The sequence below is a fragment of the Columba livia genome, chromosome 11 (assembly GCF_036013475.1).
Source record: "Columba livia isolate bColLiv1 breed racing homer chromosome 11, bColLiv1.pat.W.v2, whole genome shotgun sequence".
NCBI lineage: Eukaryota > Metazoa > Chordata > Aves > Columbiformes > Columbidae > Columba > Columba livia.
The window spans coordinates 2613962-2640020 of record NC_088612.1 but is presented as its reverse complement, the minus strand read 5'-3'; the positions used below and the strand labels follow the sequence as shown (position 1 = coordinate 2640020).

General features: G+C 41.0%; 1 protein-coding gene and 1 long non-coding RNA gene across 9 annotated transcripts in view; one reads left to right on the top strand and one right to left on the bottom strand.

The window, feature by feature from the left end:
* The window catches only part of LOC110364356 (uncharacterized), a 110775-nt gene that overhangs the window by 64514 nt on the left and 20202 nt on the right, over window positions 1-26059 (top strand). Inside the window, exons 6-8 of one of the 3 annotated variants that reach the window (XR_002423075.2) lie at window positions 174-233; window positions 6088-6187; window positions 6664-8106. The exons of 1 other annotated variant lie outside the window; for it this stretch is intronic. This is a non-coding gene — a long non-coding RNA (uncharacterized LOC110364356). Of the gene's footprint in view, window positions 1-173; window positions 234-6087; window positions 8630-26059 lie in introns of those variants that run through there. One more of the 3 variants, XR_010475214.1, reaches the window with a different exon arrangement.
* GALK2 (galactokinase 2) overlaps window positions 5156-26059 on the bottom strand; it is a 46008-nt gene continuing 25104 nt past the window's right edge. For 3 of the 6 annotated variants that reach the window (XM_013369565.3, XM_005510050.4, XM_005510049.4), the window contains 4 exons: window positions 25380-25532; window positions 20220-20430; window positions 11868-12069; window positions 5156-5625 (listed from right to left, as the gene is read on the bottom strand). In XM_013369565.3, coding sequence (XP_013225019.2) covers window positions 5418-5625; window positions 11868-12069; window positions 20220-20430; window positions 25380-25532 — 774 coding nt within the window. In that variant the 3' untranslated portion in view covers window positions 5156-5417. The remainder of the gene's footprint in view (window positions 5626-11867; window positions 12070-20219; window positions 20431-25379; window positions 25533-26059) is intronic. The other 3 variants (XM_065075877.1, XM_065075878.1, XM_005510051.4) reach the window with 1 other exon arrangement.

Here is a 26059-nt window from a genome sequence, read left to right as displayed (position 1 = left end):
TCTGTTAGACTTTTTAATCCAGCTATGAAAGTTGGAGCTTTATGTTTCTAACATAAAATTAGGTTCAGACCTTCATAAAAAAAACTATTATTCCTGCGGCTGCTATTGCTGCTTAGAAGTGGCTCGCTGAATTTTTCCTCAAGGAAGAATTTCTTGTCTTAATTCTTCTTTAGACAGAAGCCTGGACTGAAAGGAGACAGTGACAAGAAAGGATGCTCCCTGGGAGAAAGCCGGTAGGAAACTCTTCAGCGTTTAATCAGAACAATTTAATTCTGTTGATAATTGATCAATAGTAACACGACTGACAAACCCCTCCTGAAGTCACAACAGCTTAACCAACAAAAATAAATATTTGTATTTGTTAGATAAGAAACCAGAAAATGTAGAACAAGAAGAAAAAAAATCCCAAAACATTATATGAAATCTGGCAAAAAAGAAGGCCTTTAGTAAGTATCCTCAAGAAGTGCTGTGAGAGCTTCAAACAAACCTGCTTCGGTGTACTTGAGAAATTAATCTGGATTTTTTTAAAAGCCGCACATCTTGCCTCGTTCGTTGGCTAATAGAACATGCTTTTATTCCCACCCCAAATCACACACAGCTTGTCTGGAAAGCAGACAGCTGCTTGGGCACTAGAGTGTTTCAGTTTGAAGTACATCTAATCTTTATTGAGTTATTCGAGCCTCGTGTGCCAAGTGCACAGAGGCATGCTCTTGTGGGGAGAGGAGGCTTTTCTTTTTCGTTTTGATATTAATGTGTAATTTTGGCTTACAAAGTAGAGCTTAGGAGACAATAGCAATTCTCTAAATGGATTAGGCTTAAAATCCAATAAATATACCAAATGCTTTTGTATAAATACTCATCCAGTTTGTTGCTTCTGCGGGAACTGCTGCTACTGGAAACCAATCTCAAACATTTTACTGGTCAATTAATTCTGAAAGCTCCTTAGTGTCTTCTCATCTGATTAGCTTCAACATTTTTTACACCTCTGCAGATTTTCCATTTGTAAGAGTCTTACACGTATCATGAATTTGGCCTGAGCGCCTTAACTGCATGTGAGATTTGGGGCACATGGGTGTGCAAACTCTGAGTACGTGTTATCCTCCCGCGCGAGCTGTTTGCTGGGGAGCGTGGGCTGGGGCAAATCCAGGTTCTGCTGTGCTCGGTGGCCAAATCTGCTGTCTCTTCTGTGGCTCCAGAAAACATTCATCTCCAGGTTTTATTGGTAAAACAATCATAGATGACCTGAGGAGAAAGGAGTCTGCCCAGAAAACAGCACTTCCCACTGTACCAGCTACAGCTTGTTCCTACTGCTTTAGAGTATTGCGGTCCCACCAACGTGTGAGAGATTTCGGAGGAGGTTGGGGACTGTCCACCCGGCAGCTTCTGTCTCCTTATAAACACGGCACTGGTATTGGAGGCTGTGATGTGGTATCTTGCAGAGATAAGGTCAAGACAAGAATTAATCTTTGGTCTTTGTTTTATGGGAAGAAGAAGAGCGTTCAGTGACAAAGCTGGTTAACCTAGAAGAGCTGAGGTAGGACAGGTGTGACAGCAATATTGCATGGCAGCGCTTTCTCTGCCAGTTCTATGCGCTGGGAAAGCCTGTTGAACGAGGCTCTGTCACAGGGAGCAAGTTTCAGTTCTGTGTTCCCCATTGTACTGCTTTCTGCATCGTGAACTAGCTTCTCATCAATACCCAGCTTTCCATCTCAAAACTAGCATTTAAAATCTAATTTAATATGCTGCATGATTCAGAGGTTTCACGATGTTAAGCCTTATCAGTCTGGTTTTCATTCTGTCATTCCTTTGCAGTCTGAAGTCCTTTCAGAGGGTTCATTTTCCTTGACAAAGCATATAATGAAGAATCAGAAAGCATTGCTTCGGTCCTGCCCACAGAAGCTATGATTGGCAAAGGACCTTTCTTTAGAACAAGACAGCTCTTGTGGATGTTGTTCTGGGTGTATCTTTAACTGTATCTGATAGGGGTTTAGCACACAAACTTTGTCAGTCTTTCACTTGACTGAAACTGTAGCACAGCAGTTGCTCCAACATATCAAGATGTTGTTAAAAAGCCACATGGGCTGAGAGAGGAATTTCAGAAGGATTATACTAAGTACACAGCAGTTACTAAAATAAAAGTTGGCATTCAGATCATATTAACTAGAAACCAATATTCCCGATGTACGTCTGTGCGTGTCTGTGTGCTGTGTCCAAGGCAGCAAATGACAAATATACAGTCGTGATCCCCCCATCACGCGAATGGTAAAATTACTCCTCTATTTCGGAGCCTGAGGGTGTTCCTACAGATGAGATCCACAGTCAGCACACACAGCGATGAAGAAGGACGTGTCGATGGGATCAAGATAATACAGAGCATTAACATGGCACCAGGCAGCGTTGCTGCACTTAGATGTCTAACAGCGTCTCCATTCCAAATCCTTTTTGGAAAGGTTTAGAACCTGTTTACCGCACGGAAAGATTAAACTCAGGATTGAATGAATTATGGTCAGACGTTATAACAAGATAACATCACGCTCCACTGATAATCATAGCTCATGCTAACAGGATGCATCACCTCTGAGTACCTTCTGATATTTTGTTTTCGTACTTTTCTGAATAGATGTGTGTGTATACCAATTAGCACTGTTTTAACTACAAAAGAGATTTTGAAAATTCAACTGGAAAAAGCCATTAAAAACACAGATCTGGAAAAAGTTGCTGCTTTGTATACAGAACTCTTCATCCGAACAAAAATCTTCTTGCTTAGTTGGTAGAAATACTACTAATGCCCTTTCCACTTACCTTACACCTTGGTGCATCATTCTCATGCTCTGATTATCAGGGGGTTTTATCATTATGTAGAAAAAATCTTCAAAGGATTAAAATGCAAACAAACAAAAAGAAAAAAACCCAAATGCAGATTAATTCAATTTTTTTTCCTTAATTAAACTTTGACTTCCTCTCAGTAGCCAGTAAATAGAAATGCCTGAGTGCCACGTTAATGTGTATAGCTTGAATACTGTGGGCCTTTCAATGAAAGTCATGTCCCAGTTTTATTTGCAGATTTCAGAAGTATGGGAAAGACACTGAAGCAATAAAAGAGGAGAGAAATTAGTCAGAGCTTTAGAACATTGAGTTTTCTTCTTTTATACTTTGCCAGTTTTCCGTTTTCCCTTTCTTTGTTTATGAGAATATCTTCTTTAAGATTTATTGACAGAAAACTTTTGAAATGTACTGCAGTCCAACAACTTGCCTGCGTGTTTTTGGTGAGATTCCATGACTTTGTGTATCGTGCCCAACTTATCAACCCCCTGCCCCCAACTATATCTGTATTCTGCCCACACCCTGATCAGTGCTTCCACGAATCCAGCTGAACTACATTTTGATGTAAATCTGTTAGTGAAAGGATGGGTATGTACTGCGTCGTGCTCCATTCTTCTGACTGGATAAGAAACAGGACTCACTGAGTTAAACAGAGTTTTATTTAATATGGCAGTTGGTAACAAAGCCATGGCATTATTTTTGTTAAATCTCTAAGGTTATCTTGGAGATTAGTGAAGATACTTACCTATGGCTGTTTGATTTTTGGAGTTCTATGTGTACGTTAGTTGAATGTACAGCCTATCAGCTGTGCATTACAAATAGGTTACAAGGCAATCCGTTTCCTTAGAGAGTAACAGTGTTTTGAGATGAAACCTTTCTGTAATTCTGCCTCTTTTTGAACTGCCTCCCTTATCCCTTGCTTTCCCCTTCTCAAACGCATCCTTTCAACTGTCCTCCCTCCAAATCCTCTTTTCCTCTCTCCCCATCATGCCCAGACCCCATCCTTTTCCTCTCTTGAGTACTTGATTTGCTTGATGTACAGCACTCTCCGTTCCACTTTTCCTGCGGGGCAGAAGGCAGAGATCTTCTCTAGTGATAATATTAGCGTTGTATGTTCCCTCTGAGGTTCCTGAAAAGATCTGGCAGTTTGTGTTGGCTGTTCGTCTGCTGTGTTCAAATTTGGCAGTCCTCTCACAGAATTAGTAGCCTCTAAGAATTTGGTTTTGGCCTGAATTAGCACGGGTAATGTACAGAGGATCTCTTCTGAGAGATCTCTAATTTGATACAGACTTCTGGACGTTAACTTGTGCTTAGTATCACAAAAATGTGCATAGGGATAACTCCTGCGATGTCTTTTATGGCTTCAAGGGTTATGACACCAGGAGAACTTCTCTGGAGTTTTCACTGTAGGTATCAGAGAAGTGGAAGTTTGTGCGCTGGGAGGGAGAGGGCACAGGAGCCCCATTCCCCTGGGAAGCAGGGCTGGGATGTCTCTGGGTAGGATGTACGGCCACCTCTTTCTGCAGGCACAATCGTTTCTGCTGCGGAGGAGCTGGGTATGGACTGCAGATGCTGTACGTCAACACACCGCAGGCACAACCGCAAGGCTGTCAGGAGTGGAAGTTTGTCAACAATATGTCAATGCCATTCACTCTTGGTCTTGCCTATTTACTTTTGCTCAGTACAGCGGCGTGAATTCTCTCCTTACTTATTCCTTATAGACTTGCTTATTTGCATGGTCAATGGATTATATTTAATCCTTTGTAACAGTTTTGCATAAAATGCAAATGCTCTATCTTGTAAAAGCACAGCTAGGATTCAGCAGTTAGAGTACGGTGTTTGGATAACTCAAAACCAAACCTGACTTCATTATTTGTTCATTCACTTTGGGGAGTATGTTGTCACACTGCGCAGCTCACAGATGGCATTCCTTTTTGTTGACGCTTTCCTAACAAGTCACCCTTGCAAAGGGATACGTAAGAAACATACCTAGAAGGAAAGTTTTCCTGCTTAACATAATGTATTCCTAATGTTTTACTTGGCCTGCAGGTGCTTCTCCAATATGATCATTAATTGCAACAGTAATAATCCCACTTGATGAAAGTACAAAACTTGTAATGCTTAGCAAGTTCCTTCCAATTTTTTGAATACTTCAGTTTAATCTTGCATTTCTCCAGGACACTCTCAACAAAAGAACATCCAGCACCCAAAGAGAATAAGCACTGAGCAGCCCTGCAGACGTTGCAAGGTTCCTACCCTGCAATGACATAGCTCATTGCTCCACCTCCTCCTACTTCTATGACACTAAAATGAAAAGAAGAGAGATCCACCGTAATGAAATGTCACCTTTATTTCAATTTCAGTTTTCTAGTCAATAGGATTTTGCAAATCAATGTTTACTCTGAAAGAGATTTTTAGTATGAAAAAAGACTTCATAATCAGAGTGTTTTCTTTTAATCACTTCTTCAGAAATATGTTTTGATAATAGCAACTGCTCATTACAATAAAAAACAGAAAAGGCATTCATTCTGCGGCATGGGAAGTACTGCCAGTTCTAAATGCCCTACATAGTTTCTTTAAAATTCTTACGTTCTTTAGGCCTCAACAAAAACCAAAGCTCCGCTTCCAGGTTTGGTAGCAAACAGACTATTATTCTCCAGTGCTAACCTTTGGACGTTGGTTTGGTAATAAGCTTTTCCTACATTTTTCATGAACGTATTCAGCTTGTCAGTAGGCACCATTGACACAGTGCAGCCACCCCAGCCAGCTCCAGTCAGACGTGACCCGGTGGCCCCAAATTGCCTAAAACAAAATAACAGAGAAAAAATTGTGTAAAATAAACCAAAAAGGAGTACTCTGTCATATATACAATTCCTATAGAAAACCAGTGAATGCTTTGCTCCAAAATGTATCTGTGTCACCTGATTGTTCTGAAGTTCACTTGATCTTAATGCAATTTGCAGTTACCATTTGGGACAACAAAAAATGCTGTTAGTTTAAACCGCAATATAGTCTTTTCTGTCCATTCCAAAAGTCACCCTCTTTTATAATGCTTCAGCATCCACTGTTTTAAGTATCACAGTGCAACTGAGAAGAAGAAAATGGGAGAAGAAAGGAATTGTGTTAGCAACATTCATAAGACATCAGAAGTGAAAACAGATATAGACAAAAATAACAAAGGCGGGTTCATAAACTAATTGCACAGGATGTAGGCATGCAAGCCATTTTCTAATGTGGCAAAGACAAATAGCTCTATTCTTCCAGGACACATCTCAAACACGCTGAAGATTTACAGCTTCTGCAGGACTGCTGAGCGTGCAGAGTTCGGAAACTCTTCAAAAGTCAGAGAGTCACTGCGCTCAAGGTCAGTTCGTGCTGAACGGCCAGGGTTAGGTGTCTCTCTTCAGAGGAACTTCAGAGGACCTTAACAGATTGACAGCAGTAGAGGTAAAATAACAATTCAGTCCCCAAAGACAGAAAAAAAATGCTCTCACTAAGGAGGATGAATAGAAGGAACAATGACAAATAAATGGCATCCAAAATAGAAACCATTCCCAGCCTCAAGATACTGGCCTGCTAGAAATGTCCTACAGCAAATCCCATGCCATTGCTCTGCAAGATTCAGACACCGTCATGTTAGGATTTAGTAGAATTATTTTCATGAGTTCACTTACCTGTGTTCCTGATCTTTACTTAGATGCAGAAAAAATAAGAAAATAGCATACAATACATTTCTCTGGGGCCTTTCCAGCCCAGTCAGAACAGGATGATTTAGAAAACTCATTTGAAACCTTATGAGAGATCTAATCTGATTTGCAAATACTTTTGACATGTTTCCAGTACCTATGCATGGAGAGATCTGCCAGTCCTAGAACGTGTTTGAGGGAGATACAGCATCATGTGAATACCACTGGAGAATGACAGCTCACTCCGAGGAGGCTGTGGTAATACTTCGTATGTGCATTTTATGTTAAATGAATCTGGTGTACTGCTGGGTTAGTAGAGGTTTAGGTCAAATTGCAAGCAAGTACTTACATATGTGTTTGATTCTAAACATGCTTACAAAACTTCTTGAACAGAAACACTTTCTTCAGTGTGTCTGTGTGGTGCCACCCTTCGTATTGACTCAATTTTGTGTTCATTCTTTATTTCCTGTTGCTGTTTTATTTTACTTATTTTTATTATTATTCCTGTAAGCCACTCATCCTCTGATGCAATTTTTGTTGTTTCTGGTCCATAGAACCACCTCCTAAAATGACCAGGATCCAATCCAGTCTCTATTGCAATTAATAGGCAATATTACAATTAATAAGGTCCAATCCACTTTTCAAAGTCTGCTAAATCAACTGCACTCATCTGGTCTGTTACCTCAATCAGAACTTTATATTTCAGATGGTGTCTTGCTTTTATTTTGGTAGGCAACTGAAATCCCTTCAGAATTGTTCTGACCCTTTTATTGATTTCATAATTCTCTGTGGTCATGCTCATGCCTCATTTTTACTGAGTCATTTTAAAATAGTTGAAATAAAGCATAATGTAGACAGAAAACATGCCTGTTTCAGAGCTGAAGTCACTGTGTTTCAAAACACTGTGGCTAACGGTTTCAAATGTGGTGATGTGACTAGACACTTTGGGCTTAATGCTGAAGAACTCAGCATTTTGACGGGCAGTGCTGTAACACCTAAAAATGAAGCACCTGAGGTGACACGGCTTTAGAAGCGAGCACCTACTTGTGCATCTACTGGAGATGTGGTGCATGGGAGACACCTAGATCAACCGGGAGAGTTACCTTTGGAACTGCTCTGAACTTGTCTTTTTTGAATGTCCCACAGTTTGGTATATGGAAGTGATAGGTAAGACATTGCAGTACCTCATTTTAAAGATCATTGTGCTTCAAGACACACAAAAATCAGAGAAATATTGTTAATTCCAAATGCTAACAACTAAGAATCAGCTAATTGAAGACATGGAGATAATATGATGTGCTGGTTTGACTAAAAATGAGTTAATTTTCTTTGTGAGTTTTTCATAGCTAGCATGGTCGTTATTTGGACTTAGTTTGAGAACAGGAGAGAACCGCCCAGCACAGGGTTCATGTTTTGAACTGCTCTGGCCACTGTGAGCTCAGCCCACAGGTGTGAGGCAGCGAGGGGGCAGAGCTCGACGTCCGGACTGGGCAGTAAGAGTATTCCACCTCATTAACGTCATATTTAACGAGAGTCGGGATCTTCTGGTCTCTCTCTTACCAAAAGATGGAGAATAAGGGAGTGAAATAAAGTTATTTGCAACACTCAAGGATTCTGAGAGATTTTCAAAAGTACCTAACAAATTCAGGAGCTCAGATCCAGTTTTTTGTTCCTTGACTATTTAGTAAATCTTCTGTGCTACTTACTTGAAGAGACTAATGGTAAACCAGCCATTAAGAGCATAGATAGGCTAGAGAAAGTACAAGCCTTCTGTCTTTGCAAAAATTAAAAAAACAACTGACCAACTGGTGGTTACAGTTTTCAGCACTACAAACCACAGCAAGTATGGATCCCTTTCTTTCTTGGCAGAGGTTATACAGTAAAACATAAAGATCTAGGCAAAACAGAAAACATCTGGATATGCAGATTATTCTTCACAGTTTAACCTTGTAAGGAGAGAGCAGCAGTAGACTCGGGCGATTCTCTGGAATGTATTTTTGGAAAGGCTTTTTAAAGTTACAGGGCAGCTGCAGATCATTGTAAGTAAAGAACGTAATTTATGTAGTTCCTGGCCATTTCTATAATCACATCAGCCAAGTTTTCCTAGAGTGACTAGTGATTTTATGTCTCAGAGTTTTTTAATGTACAACATGAGAAAATTTAAGACTCTTTTTTTCCAATAGTTTCCAAAAATTAGAAGCTGGCTTAAGCTGCATTTGTCTAGAACAGCTATACACAGCTATACAGGATCAGAAAAACATGAAAGAATATCAACCTTCTTTAGAAGAAAGATACATTTCTTAGGAAATACTCTTGATAGGGCACGACTGTAAAGAATAAAGAACAAATAATTTACCTGTTTCTGTGCAATGAATGTAGTAAAACCACCCCAGATTAAATCATTTTAATATACCTATTAGAAGTCGTTTCGTGCGAATGGCACTCCACTGTGGTGCTTAGCTCCACTCGCCATACTAGCTGTGGGCTCTGCTGCTGCTAAGTTAGAAATCTGATGTAACATGGGCACAAGTATCACTTTTTTTCCTTCACTGTTTATATTTTGGTCCTTGGAACTGAAATGCTGTGATTAGTTTTAACTGAATTTAGTAAAATCCCGTGTACTCCTTTCCTTTGGGTTACGTGGTGGTGGCTGTGCTACTGCCTGTCCGCCAGCGTTACGGCACCGAGGCAGCTCGGAGCAGCAGCCGTGTCGCTGTGAAGGAACAGAGCTCAGCAAAAACGAGAGACCAAAGTTTCGTACCCATGCTGAGCTTCATGCTGCAACAGCCTGTCGCTAGCACCCGTGCTAGTTTGTTCAAAGGTAGCACAGGTAGCCCCACACTGTAGTGCAGATCACCAGTTTATACCCACTTGTTTTCCCTTCCTTGAAACAGGATAGTTTCCTCCCAGCACTCTGAGAACAGGCCCTACCAGTCTGATCCAAGCTGGATACCCCAAGCAAAGACACTTAGAATGGCGAGTCATGTTGGCAACGGTCACTTGACAGATGCTACTGACTGAGGCGCCAACGCTGGATAGTTACTCTACCTGAAAGTAATGCAGATGTTAAGTTTAAGGCTTTTCCTCTGTGAGCGGTGTCACAGAACAGGCAGTGCTGATCCCCTGCCCCAGATCGAGACTTTGTAACCCAACATTTCTGATAATTTGGTTGAGCACAGTTTGTCTTCAGCTGACTCTGGAGACAGGTCTCCCTTCTCACACGTGGATCAGCAGTTCCCTTTGAGGAGCTGGGATGACCATGGTGGAACTGCCCCGTGAGCGAGTGTCACAGCTGATTCTGTGATGTGATCATTACGTGATCCGATAAACTGAACACAGCCTGTGAGTTATGTATGGGATTGCCTCCCGAGAGAAGGAACAAAACTTGTATTGCTAAACTACTGTCAGACTGTCCAATGGCTATCAGGGCTTCTCTGTGTTTTATCACAAAACAGCATGTGTACCCCATATGCAAAATAATCTGTGAATGTCCAAAAGTCTTCTGTTCAGTTTTTAACTTAGTAGTTTTCTGGCTCAGAGGCTATTCCATCTTGTCTGCAAAAGAAATCAGACTATCCTAAATAATCATCAGTACCATACTCTATCAATTTACAAACCTGGTAAATGGGTATTACAATGTACAAAATCCGCATGAGCACGGAGTAAGAAAACATGTGTCTGTGAAATTCAGATTTTCATTATAAGCCAGACTAATTTATAGGGCTAAAAATATAATAGTAATAAAAAGGCCTGCTGCTGCTAAGGGAATATTTTTGTAACTTTCAAGTATCTGTGTAACTTTCATTTTTAGACGGTAAGGTATGCGTTTCTTATAGCGTCAAATTGAAACAGTTTCTGTTTTCTTCAAGACTGAAAGATATAGAGAGGATGGGATATTTTGAGGGAGCATTTGCTTCTAGAAGACAGTGAAACAACATTTCTTGACTTCAGGCCTGCTAACACTATGGCCCACCTACATTTCCCTTCTGGCAGGTAACACCCTGGCTTAGGCCAGTTTCCCAAACTAAGCACAACCCTCTCCAAGGAGAAGCAGGAACCTCAACAGATGAACGGAAGCATGAAGGTGGCATCAGCGGGAGCCACGGTGAAGGGAATGGGGGGAGCGAAGGTGGCAGAGGCAGGGACGCAGCAGTGCTGGGCAAGCTCAGGTGGGCGGCTGTGGATTCCCCAAGCCACTGTTAAAATGATCACGGCCGCTGAATTCCTTCTATGAGCACGGACTTTAGATCAAAGTTAGCATAAGGTATCGGTCCTGTGACTAAACGTACCAGAAAAATGGAAATTAAGAGGCACTGAAACATGTACCTTTCATGCTGTCCTGTGGTTTAGATGAAATACTGCATAGAATTTGAGTACTGAGTATTTGACTGGACTTTCTGTATGAACACATGGTTATACCAGATCTCATCATCCACTGTAGCAGAGTTATGAAAACAACAGCCTGCTGCACGCGACAGCCTGGGGGACTGGACTAGATGATCTTTTGAGGTCCCTTCCACTCCTTACCATTCTGTGATTCCCAGCTCACTTCATGCCATTTCTCAGACTTGGTTTATTCTGGATAGAGGATATGAAACGAGGGAGGAATAGAGGGAGAAGGGACAAAATGACACTCTGGGAACATATTTTGGAGCTGAGAGGGCTTGTTTTATCATGGCCCAACTGAGTCAAGGAACCCAGCTAAGAGAATGAGGCCAGAGCAGAGATGGAGACTGAATAACGTAGGGAAAGATCAGACAGACGGTGCAGAGCGGAGAACCAGAGTGTCAGCCACTGGAACAGTTAACACACTCATCTTTTAAACGGTGAAAAGCCGTCTAACCTCTCTGATACCCTGGACAACATATTTTTTTGAATTGGAAAGAAATGCAACAGCGTTTCACAATATACCATTATGATTTTAAGGCAGCCTGAGAATGTAGAAGAGCTTGCTTATGCCCTGGAGTTCCCACGGCGGCAGTACTGACATGGTTAAGAAATACGCAAAAAGTAACAGCGTTCAAACAGAACAAGATGATGTTTTAAGAAAACCAGTTATGACTTCTACAACTTAACAAAAGAATAGCCAACAGTCTAACGTAACACTTGTGATGATGAGTCACTCCAAAAGCAAAGCCTGTAATAAAGCCATAAACTGCAGCTTTCATCTGAAAGTATTACACAGATGGCAGCAGGGAAACAATTGACCATGTAATGTCCCTGCAGGAGATTAATTTTGTAATAAGAGACAAGAATACTTTCATTTTAAAATTGCAATAGCCAACCATGTCATATTTTCTCATCAATTCAAACAATATTCTCAACAGGCGATTACTCTTCCTTGCAGTCAAAACTTACAGGCAGATGTCTACCAGGCGATCCAGTTCAGGACAGCTGCACTCGTACATCTCCCTGCAGCTGATATGGCTCTGGTTCATTAATTCTCCCAGCAGCTGGATTGCATCGGCAGGTGCTTCGTTGCAGATCTTCTTGAATTCCAGCACTCTGGCAGCTTCGCTATACACATGCTTTGCACGCTGGTATAACTTAAAGGTGGAAACTAAACAAAATGAAAACATTAAGTACTACAGTTACCATTAATATTTGCTACAAAAGAAACATACAAAAACATAGTGGAATTAGATCTTTTTAGTAATTAATATTTTATATTAGAACCCCCTCGACTAAAAGTCCTCTGCAAAAGCTCACCTACATCTTCTTTAAAAGCCCTAGTAAAATAGTATTTAGAGTTCACGTTGATAACTTCATGCATGTGCTCTAGTTCTTTGTGTCACTGAACAGAGCCACTCTCCTTTTACTTTGCAGAGGCAAGGCACAAGTTCTAGAGTTGGCAGCCACTTGCATTAGAGCATTAATCTAAAGCTTTCAGATTTTCAAATACCAGCAAAACTGAGTGATGAGAACCCCAGGAAGGCTCCTGGTGCCCTGCAGGCAGCCGCTGGCCCCAGGGTGTCGCGTGTGACTGCTCCAGGACAGGGCTGCATCCGCCACGTAACTGTGCAGATGGACCTTTTCTTGAAAAAAAACAACCACCAAACTACAAGACACCCAGCAGTGTTACCAGTCAGAGTGTCAGTGTGGATGCCAAGAGGTGTCAAGCCCAGCCAGGTACTGCTTAGAACTGACCTAGTAAGATCAAAGACTGGTGCAAGGATTTTCACCACAGCTTTTCTATTGTGCTATGAAACAGCAGTTCCCCTGGGAAGGGGGGGATGCCCAAACCTGTGTGGCCACTGGGGTAGAGACCTCCACCAAGGCTGAACCATGGGGCACAAAAAGGAAGGGAGGGGCTGTGGTTAAAGGCTCCTTAAGCTACTACTCCTATTTACAGGAGGGTTTGGCTTGCAACTAATATCTGAGAATTGATCTGTCTTTCCGTCTTGCGTTGTAGTTCATTGTTTTTCTCTCCTAATATAGTTCTGTTTGATTTAATGTCATGGCTGCTATCGAGGAGTATTGTTCACCAGAAGCATACATGACATAGTTTAATTTATTATTAAATTGGCTTACTTGAGCTGCTTGGGTGGTAAATGAGTGGACTTTATTCTCTATGTGGAGCACCTACTGCAGTACGTTTCCTGATTTCATCACAACTTAAGTACGCTCTTGTTAGAGCACCTCAGAACATCCCTCATTTTCTCTCTACATGTGGATTCTCTTTTGGAGTAAGGTCTCTGAGCTTCTGGTCTCTCTTGCTTTCTAAAATGGCTGATGAAACACTCAAATAGAAGTAAAAGGAGAAGAGAGACAAGCCCTGTATTCAAAACAGAACTTGCTATCTGACCCAGACACATGGAGTTCCCGCTTGGCTGTAGCACGGAGACAGCCCAGTTCTGGAACCACTTCTGATGATTTCAACAAGCTGCATTTGCAAGTATATGTAGAAATCTCCTTGAAAGACTGGAAATAAAATTACACTCGCTACTAAGTCTCTCGCAATCCTTGCAGACTAAAACTTCATCAGCACCTGTATAATCCCTTTGTATTTCTCCAGAGTAAGTGTAAATCACTGCTGGAAGTACTGAAAATACAGTGCTGAGAGAGACACGAGTAATCTCGAATGATAGAGAAACATCAAACATCATCAGTGTTCTGCTACTGGTGATATTGCTTCTGGTGATATTTATTTTGTAATTCAATACCGCCTGCTACTGAGGAACCCTGTGTTGCTGTCTTTTGAACAGGCCTCTGAACGCGTCTCAAACTAGGGCAGCAATGGGAAACTGCGTGCCCCAGAAACATCTTGAGAGTATCGCACAGAAAGAGCACGTTTTGGTCTCCCATTCAGAGGTGTGTTCTACCCCACTGGATTTTGTTGCTGCTGGAGTTACTTGTACTGTGTTTTGCAGAGCAATGCCTCGGTATTTTTGAACACTGAAGAAAAGGAACTTGGCCTATTTTTAAGGATGGTTTCTCTTTAAATATTCTTTTCTTAGAAGCCATTGTTTTAGAGTAAGGAGATTTCTAAATGTGCATTCGTTTAGGGAATATCTGAAGTTGCGTGAGAGATTGCCATAGCTCACACTCTCTTGTAAATCACCATTGAACAGTAGTAACCCAAAGAATGAACTGAAAACATGTCTGGTTTCAATTGTAAGGCAACAGACTTGCCAAAGGCTGTGATTGATTCAGAGACCACCCTTTGGTAGAGCAATGCTCTACTGGCCAGATTACCTTAAAAATCTCTGGGGTTGTGTTGTGCTCATCGTGTTATGAATTGGCAACCAGAATGGGTGCACTGGCCACCAGCCAGGAGATGTGAGCTGTGTCTTTGGCAGCGCGGGCCCCCGGGAGAGTCGCGGTGCGGGGGAGAGTTTGCTACCTTGACACGGGCTTTCTGTCCAGGCCAAAGCAATCCTGTCAGGCAGCTGGACCTCATTTTCAAGCTCCTTTGTGGATGTTTATCAAATCAGTATCGATTAAAGGCTGGTATCATTATGTTAACTATTGGTTGGTTATGGGCAGCATTTCATTGCAGTAAATTACGTTGGTGTTTAAATTTCTTTTTATACTTTGCTTTTAATCTCTGATAGTGTACTGCTCAGGTAAAATTGTCTTCAGAACAGCAAACACCTCTGTATTCCATAAGTCCTATTATAAAATAATGAAACAATTCACATATTTTTGGCTTTCAACACCAAATGCTTCTGATAATAGAGAAACCCTCCTGTATCTCTTCTGTTTGGCTTGTTAGTCCAACTAACCGTTTCTATTTAATAAAAGATAGCAAAGCACATGTGGTATTTCCAAAAATTACATCCGTATTAGAATCTCCTTGCCACACCACTGCCTGTATATTAGCTATGCATAAATAAAATCGGAATTACTGGGACATGCCAAAGAGCTATGGAAGCTGTGATTTCAGGAGAGCGCCGGAGCCGATCGGAATCCGCGTGCTTCATGCAGCCGCACTTTTTTACAATTAAAAAGAACTGATTTCCTAAGCCATGCTCTGTCACCCTTAAAGGAAACAAAACCGAAGTGCACAGGACCAATTAGTTTATATCTGAGCTAGGGCTGGAGTTGTCTGGAAGAGGAAAAACTGAAGCCCTCAAAGTGAACCTTCCGGTGTTGCACAGGACTGTTACATGGTCTCACCCTCTGTGCTGCTCCAAGGCGAGCAAAGCAGCAGGGTTTAGGGAATTAAGGCCAGATTATTAAAAGCATGTGGATCCTTAAATCTGTTCTAGTGTATGGAAATTAGGTACCTAATCTGACTGAAAATGTAGGTATCTGGTGACTGGAGGGGAACCTAAAACCTTTGGTGCAATGCAACGAGCTGGCTGCTCCCTGATGTCAGAGCAATCGTCCGGGGCGTGTCCGAAGTCACGGTTCTTCCCTAAGGGGACTGCGCGATAGCCAGGGTGGGTGCTCTGCCTGTTTAAAATGACGTCGTGCCATTCAGCTGGCGGAGGTTTCTGTACGAAGGATCTAGTCTGACCAGAATCGAGCTCTCAAAAACCGTCTGTGAAAATCACTACACGCTTCCTCTGCCGCATTCTGCATCGCTCCCTGCCATGCAGGAGTGAACCGTTTGATTCTAGACCTGGGCATGCTCGCACAATCAGAATCTCAGGGTCTCTTTTGTCCCCTTCTGAGAAGACGCTATGAAGATTGAGATTTATTTTGTATGGTATCAGCTGCACATAGAAAACGTTTCTTATGGACTCAAGTGAGGGTGAGAGATACCTTTTATGGATTGGAACAGATACAGATCTAAGAAATTAAAGAAAACTTTAAGGAGGACAAAGAATCCTATACCCAGGTCTGCTCGTAGTGACATTGTGTCACTAAGTTTTTAGCACATTTTGCCTGTACTCAGCAGTTACTCCACCTTCCAGGTCACAGCCTCGCTAATGGTATTTCTGAAGCGTCAAAGAGGACACGCTGGATGTTGTACGTGAATCTCCTGCACTGTTAATCGCTTTGTATGACCAGGCCTTATCTATTTTTCAGCAGCTCCTGCTGACCCTTTGTGGGTTCCCCGCACCCTGGCTTTGTGCCTCTGCCCGGCATTTCTGTAACAGCATCTGCGAACAAGTAGATTCAATTCACTTACAAACCACCAAATGCCCTTGTAAGAAACAGTGACAGTTTCCAGTGCACTAATAGCTCACACTGCAGCAAGAACCTCCCCAGTTGTTAAGACACGGCAGACTGGCATTAATGAAAGTTTGTCCAAAATCCATACAAAGTATCGTAAAACCAAACAAAAACCTGGGCTACTAGTCCCAAACAATTGTGGGTTAATTAAATATAACAGAGAAGTTTATTGTGGGTTTTCAACTGTATGGTCATATTTTTAATTTTAGCTTTACAAAAAATGTGCAAACCTGTCCGCTCCAATTACAGGGATTTTTTTCTTTATAATTAAACGTTGTGGCTTTTCAGCAATTCATATTATTTGTTACAACTTCAACTTCAGCAGATTCCTTTCTTTAGTGGCTTCCTGTACAATTCAATCTGACCTTTAGCTAAGGAACAACCTCTTTAGGCTATAGATTTTTTTCTAGTTGCTTTGGCAGCTTCCTAAGATACGTTTCGCTGTAGATTAATGAGCTACACATGGCTGATAGGACTGTTAGAAATTTACAACAGGAAAAACTCACTGACGCAAAATCATGTAGGGGACAGTTTCTACCACCATTACTCATGTGGAATAGTACCCTTCTCTGTTAGGCATCCTGCTGATTGAACATGATGAGGGTGAAGGTTTCTGGCTCGCAATGTATGTAAGAAAATGCTGCCAGATGGCTTTAATTTGAGCCAGATTGTGAACCCCCTACTTGAAGTGGGGAACAGTTACTCTACTGGGACTACTCAAGTAACTGTTTGCAATCTGGCTTTCTGAAAATAAACCAGGGGACGAGTCATTGCTGGATTTAGCGACCCATTTAGCAGACACCTGCTTTGAGATTATGGTAACTACCGGTTTAAAGTGATTCTTCCTCCAGAGGAATGGTGGCATTAACAAGGCTTCTGCAACTCAACTAACCCAGACCGTCCAGGGCCTGTCCCTAACCTGAGGTGCACCCCAAAGGCCTCTGTCCTCCAGGCAGCAGCCACCTCTCTGGGGCTCATCCCAAGTAAACCATGTTTTGTGGAAGGGGATGGTACATTCCCAAATTTCTCTGTGGCATCAGGCTGAGGTTGGCGTAGGCACCTGGACCTCCAAACTGGGAAGTGCTCTTAGGTCTATCAGTTTGGGGGTAACTCCTCTTTGTGTCAGACAAGGGCACTCTGCTAATGCACACGGCAAAGCTTCGTGTATCCCAGAGCAGCCTGACAGAACCTTCACGTACGCCCGTCTCCGCAAATAACGTTGAAACTGTTCTTGAACTGAGATCACCATTAATACAAATTACTTGGCAGGGGGAATGAAAGGCTACTCAAGCACCACTCACTGAAGCTACAGCGCAGATTTAGAATTCTCTTTCCAGGGGACAAATAGGAGGGCAAATGCACACTGCAAATGGATGCCTGCTCCTCCCATGGCAATTTAATTCCCAGGTTTAAATGTCAAAATTAGCTTACAACTTTATATGTAAAAAGGAAAAAATGAGTTTAAAAATACCTCATTTAAGAAGGAAGAAACATTTTGTGGTTAAAAGAAGGATATCCTTTTGTGGTGAAGCTTATAAATACTTAATGTCCCACAAGCACCGCACACTAAATGCTCTGTGAAGCACTTGAGTCCGAGCCAGAATTATGGCACAGTGCACCTTAGAAAGTAATAAATATTGGTTTTTCTAGAGATGTTCAGAAGCCACAAGTGCAATCCCAGAGTAAGCATTTGCAAGGGAGATTTAAACTCAGGATTTTGAGGCGGCTTTATGCACCATCTGCACTTACCCAGACGTGGGGAACAAGTGGGCTGTACAGTGGGGAGCCGTGGAAATCCTTGAGCTCCTGCCCAAGAAGGGATGCAGCGGTGCCGTGGGCCTCCAGACCCGGCCTGGGACCTGCTCAGAGCCTGGCCGTACCGTCTTGTGGGGATGTGGAGTTTTCATCTGGTCAGCACTGTACCCTTATTAAACTTTATGTAAGTATACAGTGCCATCTCTGGAGGAGTAGATGGGCAGAAGCTAGACATAAGGCTGGCTAAACAGCATTTCCATAGCACCTGCAGGTCCTAAACATGAGACACAATGCCAGTACAAAATGCTATTTGTAACTATCACTGGGCTTTGAATAATAAAAAGAATTAAAATGACTGACAACTTATATTCAGCCACAGAGAACACTCAGAATCTAGTAAATATCTACATAGTAATTTTCATGCAAATAATTTACCCTTAACGTTATAATATTTTATCAGAAAAGTTGCTAAGACATGCACAAAGGAAGAATACCCTAAGTGTTACGGCTCCTTCTTCACGTTGAACAAAGAAGTTCAACAGCGTTCTGAAATTCTCTGCAGAGATCACTTATTTTCAGTGTGTTTTCTCTCACATGGGGCAGCCAGCCATTGTCATTAAAATAAACTGGGAAAGAAGACGGGAAATAAGAACAATATTTTTGTCAAACAGCCCCTGGTTTTCCAAAGCCAAGGTAAAATGTAATTTGTTTAGTGTGTAACAAAAGCAACCAGTGCATTTAGATTCCTTCTTCCTGTGACTGTCTGGTTTCTTCTTTGTATACAGTTTTACAGAAATCTGTTATTTAATTGTGTATTGTTCATGCAAAGAGGCTTTCAGTATAAGCCATTTTAATTTCCCTTATCAGATGAAATCATGGTCATGCAAGTTTAAGAGATTCCGGTCAGCAAATGCTATTCAGAGTCACAGCATACAATTTCCTTTGAGTTTCTTTATAGCTTTTATGTTTAAATTTTCTATCCAGACTTTGGCTTTTGAAAAAAAATGAAAATAACTTGTACAAACAATTCCAATCTACAGAACCGCAGAACCGTGTTTGATAAACCAAGTGTAAGGAGTACGAACATCTGTAAGTTAATAGTTCTGTGTTGCTCCTGAAGGGGAGAGCAAGGGGACAGTGTAAAAGATTCCCAACGTTGTAGTTTCCCAGGAGAATGCTGCAGAGCGCAGGTACACGGTTCAGCATATTTCTGTGCACGCACAGCACAGAGTTTTCATGACTCTTTCTATGGAGATAAAGAGCCGGATTCAGATATTGTATCCCACGCTGGTACCCTCTGGCAATGTCATTAGACAACATTTTCACACTCTTTTTGAACTGGGGTTCAAAACAGGTTCTCAATTAAGGACATAGTCCTTGGTCAATGTATAAAGTTTGCAAACATTCCAGATATACTGATTATTTCAGTATAAGCGTCAGTACACATAGATATGTACTGATACATACGCATCGAAAACCTACCCTGAAAGCAACCTGGCAAGGACACAATTCACCTGCAAACCACCAGAAGTGTTAAGGCCACAGAACGGACACACGGAAGTAAGGATCATTTTAAGTTCTTAAAGAAAGATTCTGATCTCAATTGGAAACCTGGTATGAATGCAAATTAATTGTTTCATAAATGCTCTGTTATTCAATATTATTAGCAACCCTATTATATGCTTCCAGGATACATTTCATGTGTGCCAGTGCTCGTGACTACATGGTATAATGATAAGCAATAATACATGAGCAGTCTATAAACAGTAAATTGTTAACTTCCACTAATGATTTCCTAAAAGCAAAAAGGAATAGTGATAGTGACAGAGATTTCTTTCTCAGGACAGACCTAGACGGCTTGCTGCTCCGTGCAGGATTAGGAAGTGATCATACATTTAGCAATTCAGAAGCAAAAACACAAGCTCCACCTATGCTGGTCTTTAACACCAGTTAAGGGAGAGCAAACAGGATCCGAGTGATGCTGTAACCATCCAAAATGTTTGGGGTTGTACGAGCTATTGCCTAAAAAGGAAGCCTAGAATAGATTTTTCCCTAGAATGAAACCTGGGTTATTTAGAGAGAACTCTCAAACAGCACAGGTTGATCTAAAATAGTAAGTGATCTGCTACCTACCATTTTAGAAACAGTTCAATCAAAATCAGAGTTTTGCTCTCTTTTAAGTTAGAAAATCATTATATCAACTCTCTCACTTGCCACATAAAATTCTGGGGAAGTATTCTGGCAAGACTTCCACTTGCACTACATATCGATACCTAAACTTTTATATAAGACACACTGTATGCCAAGCCCCACCATTTCCTATACGCTTACCGTCTTGCGTGTTTTGACTCAGGCCCTGTGAGCGGAGCTCCTCCAGGCTAATTCCCAGGCATTTAGAAATTTCCTCTGTGCTGTAAGGCTCAGGATGCAATACCGCCTCGACCACGGTCAGCATGTCCGCCAGGCTCACTCCCAGCCCGCTTTGCACATCGTGGAGTCTCGACATATCCTTCCAGTCCAAGCCTTTTGACTTTGCGAGAAGCTAAAATACAAAAAATAAACCAGAAAATAGCGTGTCTTTCTGTTTAAAACTGTTTCATTGTCCATAACCGCCTTTAAGACCCATCTGCTTTTTTTTTACTTCTTAATATGGAACCATCAGAAGGCACTTTCTATCAGCACACAGCAGATAATCGTATTTCTTTCTAAAAGGTCTGTGAATGGCAGATATTCTTCAGTCAAATCAGATATTGTCTGTAAAAGCCATACTGGCATCATTTGTATGGTCTCAAATCAGTAATTGATCTTTTTCCATGGATGTTGTTACTTCCAAGCGCCTTATTAGCCTTTTACAATCGCATTCAATTGCTTATACGAGCGTTACAATATTGTAACCCTGTAAGTCCCTAAGAAGTCTGTTTCTGTACTCTTAGAATTTGCTCTAACATTTAAAACCCAGTTTGACATTTCAAATATGCTCCTGGAATTTTCTGAGGAACATTTGAAGTTGTCATTAAAACTCTTTCTTGTAATAGCCTTAAAAATATGAAAGTAGGTAAAAGATTTGTGTGGTAGAATTAACTGTAACCCTTCTCAATCTCCAGAGCTTGAAGTAAAATTTAAGTACATTCTTTTCACACCCAATTTAATGGAAGTTTTGAGCCTTCCAGGAAGGTTACGATGCGTTAGTCAGAATCTGCTCCATTCTTATGATTGCTATAATGTGGATTAGTTATAGATACATCTGGTTTTCCTACTCCAGGCAATGATGTCATGCTTTGCGTATCTTTGTGAAGTTTTGGCAATTGCCAGTAGTTACTTCAACACACCAGAATCCTAAAAGGAAACATGTCAAAGAGGCTTTTTTCGGGAAGGTTGCTACGTGAGCTGATGCTCTCGTGTGCCTAATGAAAATGGTTGAGTAAAGCCGCTTTCCTCAGAGGGTGGAATATTCTTAATGTCACGAATTACAGAATAATATTAAGTGGTCATTGTGGGATCCTACTGACATACCATCTTTGATTTTAACGGACTACTGCAGAGTAAGGCACAGAGCAGCAGGTACGTGCCAATGTGATTCTACTGTATTCACAAGCACACGACATACCTCCAATTCTGCACCACTTAAATTGAGATTAAAGCTTCCCAGTGTGCCGGATCAGGCGGGGTGTTTGCAGAGAGGGCACAGCAAGATCAGGGGATGAAATCCTTTTGCTGTTCAAATCAGTGTTAAAACCTCTCACCAACAGGGCCAAGATTTCGCCCACCGTGTTTTGTTATTCTTTCCAATAAACACTGGTTTTGTGCGAGATTGGTTTAAAATCCTTTATGTCTCAATTCAGCAAAGCCATCGACTTCCTGGGTTAAAAAAATGATGGGATTTACACAGGTCTGAAAACTAGTTGCTTTGTGCAGAGTAAGAGCATGAAATTTAGGCAGAAGATCTGCTGTCCAGCTCTTTGCTATAGCTTCTCGCCCTCCTGCTCTCCTCCAACAGTGCTTTTGTAGGGGTTCTTCCAGTTTTGCTTTATTACAGTATATAAAAATTAACTACTTTTGGTGCCATCTAGTGACTTGCTAAGATTTATGTGAGGCTTAGTAGAGCAGAACAAACAAAATCCAATCAAAATCCTAATCATACGACTCTGTCAGCATCTAAACCAGAGTTTTGTATGTTCAGAGGCAGAGAAAGAAGCAGCACTGTCTAGTGGCTAATGCAGAAATCGGGGCGATAAAATTTTATTGGAAAAGAGTGATGAAGTCACTTCTGGCTTGCTTTTCAAAGGCTCTAAGTACCTATAACCCTACGGCCTTTGTGAGATCGTATTTTAGCTTGCTTCATGATAAGTTAGAATAACAGTTATTGCTTTATTTGTTTTACTTAAATACTCAATACCTCTTATGTCGGTGCATGTTTGTGACATGTTCTTAAATCTGCTTCAAGGTGTTAATGGATTTTTTCCTCCTACTTTAATCCTGATGTTCAGCATCCCCTAGACTTTCATTAAACAGAACTAACAATTTACAAAAAAAACGTTCTATAAGGTACCAAAAATATTTCTACTTCCTTTTTCAATAAATAATCCCCTGTAGCAACATGTCATGTGTATTGTCACATCTGTTCCCGTTTCTGTACTTCAAGGGAGATGCTGTTTTTCAGAGGAGCGAACTGCGCTGGGCTTTTATAGGTCAAATGTTCCTAATGGAACCTGACCCGGTCAGGCCAGCGGGCTGGGCTTTGTTGGAAACGTCTGTCCTGCTTATATCCAAGTTTCAACCCTAACAGCACTGGGAAAAATGTTATGGGCAAACAGAAATGGTTTTTGAAAATAATCTAGCTGCAGGAGCTCAAATTGTAATGGACAGAGAACAGAAATGGGAAAAAATCCCATCTATTAAATGTACAAAAGTAATCTGAATACTGATCCCACAGTTGGATACTTTCTTGATGATCTCTGACTAGATGGATTAGAGACGTGGACAGCATCCAGCTGGCTCTTAACTGCCAGGATACAGCATCTGTAGGCTTCATTGTCCTTTAGTGTTCAACACGGGCGCACTGGGGAACTGAAGTAACGCAGAGAAAACATCCTTAGTAAATGACAGGACAAATATAAATAAAAGGAAGTCTGACTAGCAGTAAGTATAGGAATACTTAGCCCTTATACAGCAACATCGCTTTATTACACTTTACATTTCCATAATGTCATCTGAGCATCTTTCCATATTTAACAAACATTAGTTGATTAACTAGATGTGGTTCCAGTTGCAGGCGTTCCTGGCACCACTTTGGGGCTGACAGTGAAGTGCACAGCACGCGCTGATGCTCTCGTTCATCCTGCAGCACCTACTGTGTGAGTTTTCGGAAGTATGAAGTGCAAGTTAATTTCCTTTGGAATTGTGAGTGTTCTGCAGAACATAAGCGTCTTTAACCGTACTGTCTAACGGAGTACAGGAAAGCGCTCGGGGGCTACAACAAGAATAGCGAAAGAATGGCTGTCCAGAAGGGAAGCAAAAGGAGCAGAACCTGGGAAAGCTAATTTTGTGAGGATGATCAAGAGTTCACTTTGTTGTAGGACAAGCTGACATCAAAATGTTCTATACTGACACCAGCAGGGATATCTTGTGTTGGCATCTTTACTTACATGCAAACACAAAATTCTAGAATGACCTAAAGCAGAGAAGGAAAGAAAAACGTCTATCCTAAAGCATTTACCAATGAGAATTTCTTTTTAAAATATTATTGTTATTTCATAGTTCCATTAGCTTAATGGTGCTTGAAAGACTTCCCTGCTCCTGCTGATGTACCTGCCCTCCTTCACCCCACTGTGACCTGTTCCTAAAGACAGTCTCTTCCTGGCTCAATGTATTTTTATAGTGTGTGCAACTTTCCACCTGGGTAGCATATGTTTAAAAGCAGACAGGTGTATGTTTTCAGTCTCCTTAAAATCAAGCATCTGCTAAAGGTGCCTTTTCAGAGATTGCATCACACATGACAGGAATGTAAAAACAAAAAAAAAACCAAAACAAAGCCCAAATAATAATCTTTCCTTACCACCTTTTCAGTTTACTGCACAGGACCAATAAATTAAGGCAATTTAGAAAACTACGATTCAATTCACAAAATCTGGTATATGGAACAATATGGCAAAAGCTTTTACACCTTAATGCACTCGTTGTAGTTTGTGTTTAGAACAGATCATCTGTGAAGGCTGTTCCTTATGCAAAAACATTTCCAAAGGCTCTTCCTAAAACACACACTTAGTCAATTAACTATCATAAATTAGAGGCTTATCAGTTATGCCAGAATCAACACACAGAGAGGTCCTTATCTTGATTTTCTTAATAGCATAAGAATCTTCTTATTAACTTCAGTGACAACAGCTTTAACTATGGTTATTGGTGCTATTACTTTTACTGTATCTTACACACACCTAAACTGCAGCTATGTTCTTGATACTTGAGTTTAAAGCCCACTTAAAAGGTCATTTGAAATTTAGCTTCCCTCCTGGAAAAATATCGCAACACATAATTTTATATTACATTGTGTCAGTATCTCATCATCTCTTTTTGTTTTCCCTCACATTAACTACGGTAATTTTTCATAGAGTTATGATGCCAACAGATGCTCAAAGTACTTTTGAGTATTGCTCAGATTTTGGCCACATGTTTTGTGGCAAGGAGTTCCATGCTGCAGCTCTCCAGACTTTCCTCTAGATTTGTGACCCAAATTCTGTTCCTTCACACAGCACACTGTAACTGCAGTGAATCTTTATGCTTAATCCTAACTTAATCTAATCAAAGACAAATCCACCGTGTTCCTGTAACAAATTCAAATCAAACCCTACATCTACACATTCCTAAATGTACGGTTTACAGAAATCCAGAACTAAATTGGATTTTTCAGGATCAAATTCCATACATTTTAGAGATAATTGCAAGCGGTAAACTGGCAGCACAACCTAAGTGTTGGATTTTGATTTGAGCCTGTTTTTAAACTTTACACTAACACATACATGCTGCTATGCAGCATTTCCAATATTACTTCCAGGCCTCTAACTAGTAGCTTTGATGTCCTCTAAATCCTAGGAAATACACATCTATTGCCATATATACACATAAACATGTGGCCACACTGGTTGCTTTCCATTATTTGTCATTATCCAGCTTTAATTAGAAACAGTCTATCTTATTAACTGAGAAATTTTTTTGCTGAAAAAATAGACTTTTTTCCCCCATTGAAATATAATACAAAATAAATTCAATAGAACGAAATCACATGATCTTCTATATAAGGGCACAGTCCTTGCACTTCCATTAAACTCAGCGGGAGTTCTGTTTCTGCAGCGATGGAGGTGTCTGGTTCTGAGAAGAAAAATGCTACTTAAAGTAGCACCTAGCCAGGTGTTAAAGACACAACTGGTCAGAAGTGGAAAAAAGCACATATTTAGATGAAGGTTTCATTAGAGTTTGACATAAGCCATACGTTACCTTTGTAGCCAGACGACACTCCATTACCCTAATATTGTAATGAGAAGTCGCTGCTTTATTCATTTCAACACAACTGTGAGCAATAACAAACGCTGCTCCACTTGGAAGTTTAACATCAGTTGCCCTCAGAGGACTGAACTCTATCAACTTGGCCTATTGAAAGAAAAATGAATGGTTAGTTTTAATTTACTACTGGCTAACAGTGCACTTAGTTCTATAAATCAAATGCAAATTTGCATGTTTTTTCTCTTGAAAATCCAGGGACAGTTAAGGAAAGAAAACTGACATGAAACAGCGAGAAACGAGGTTTAACCTCATTGGCCAAGTTACACATACATTTCAAACCTTCCCCTGTAGCTGGATTTTAAAATGTTTCCATTAAGTCTTTGGGTTTTTTCAGCATTTCACAGAACCCCACCCAACCTATTTTTCTTGCCTGTTTAAGACAACAGTTTTTCTTTGATCTGGAGAAAAGTCCCAGGCCTGGCTGAAGCTAACGTGCGTGCCACTAGAAACAAGGGGCTTCACATTCCCTTCCCCTTCCCCAGTGTTCGTCTCCCCCTCAGTTTTCTGATTCTCCACTAAATTAAGGTTAGTTCACTGAGGTACAGAATATTACCAAAATTTTAGGACTGACTGGAGAAAGCAATCATGTAACATGGGCAATCAGACAGAGAAAT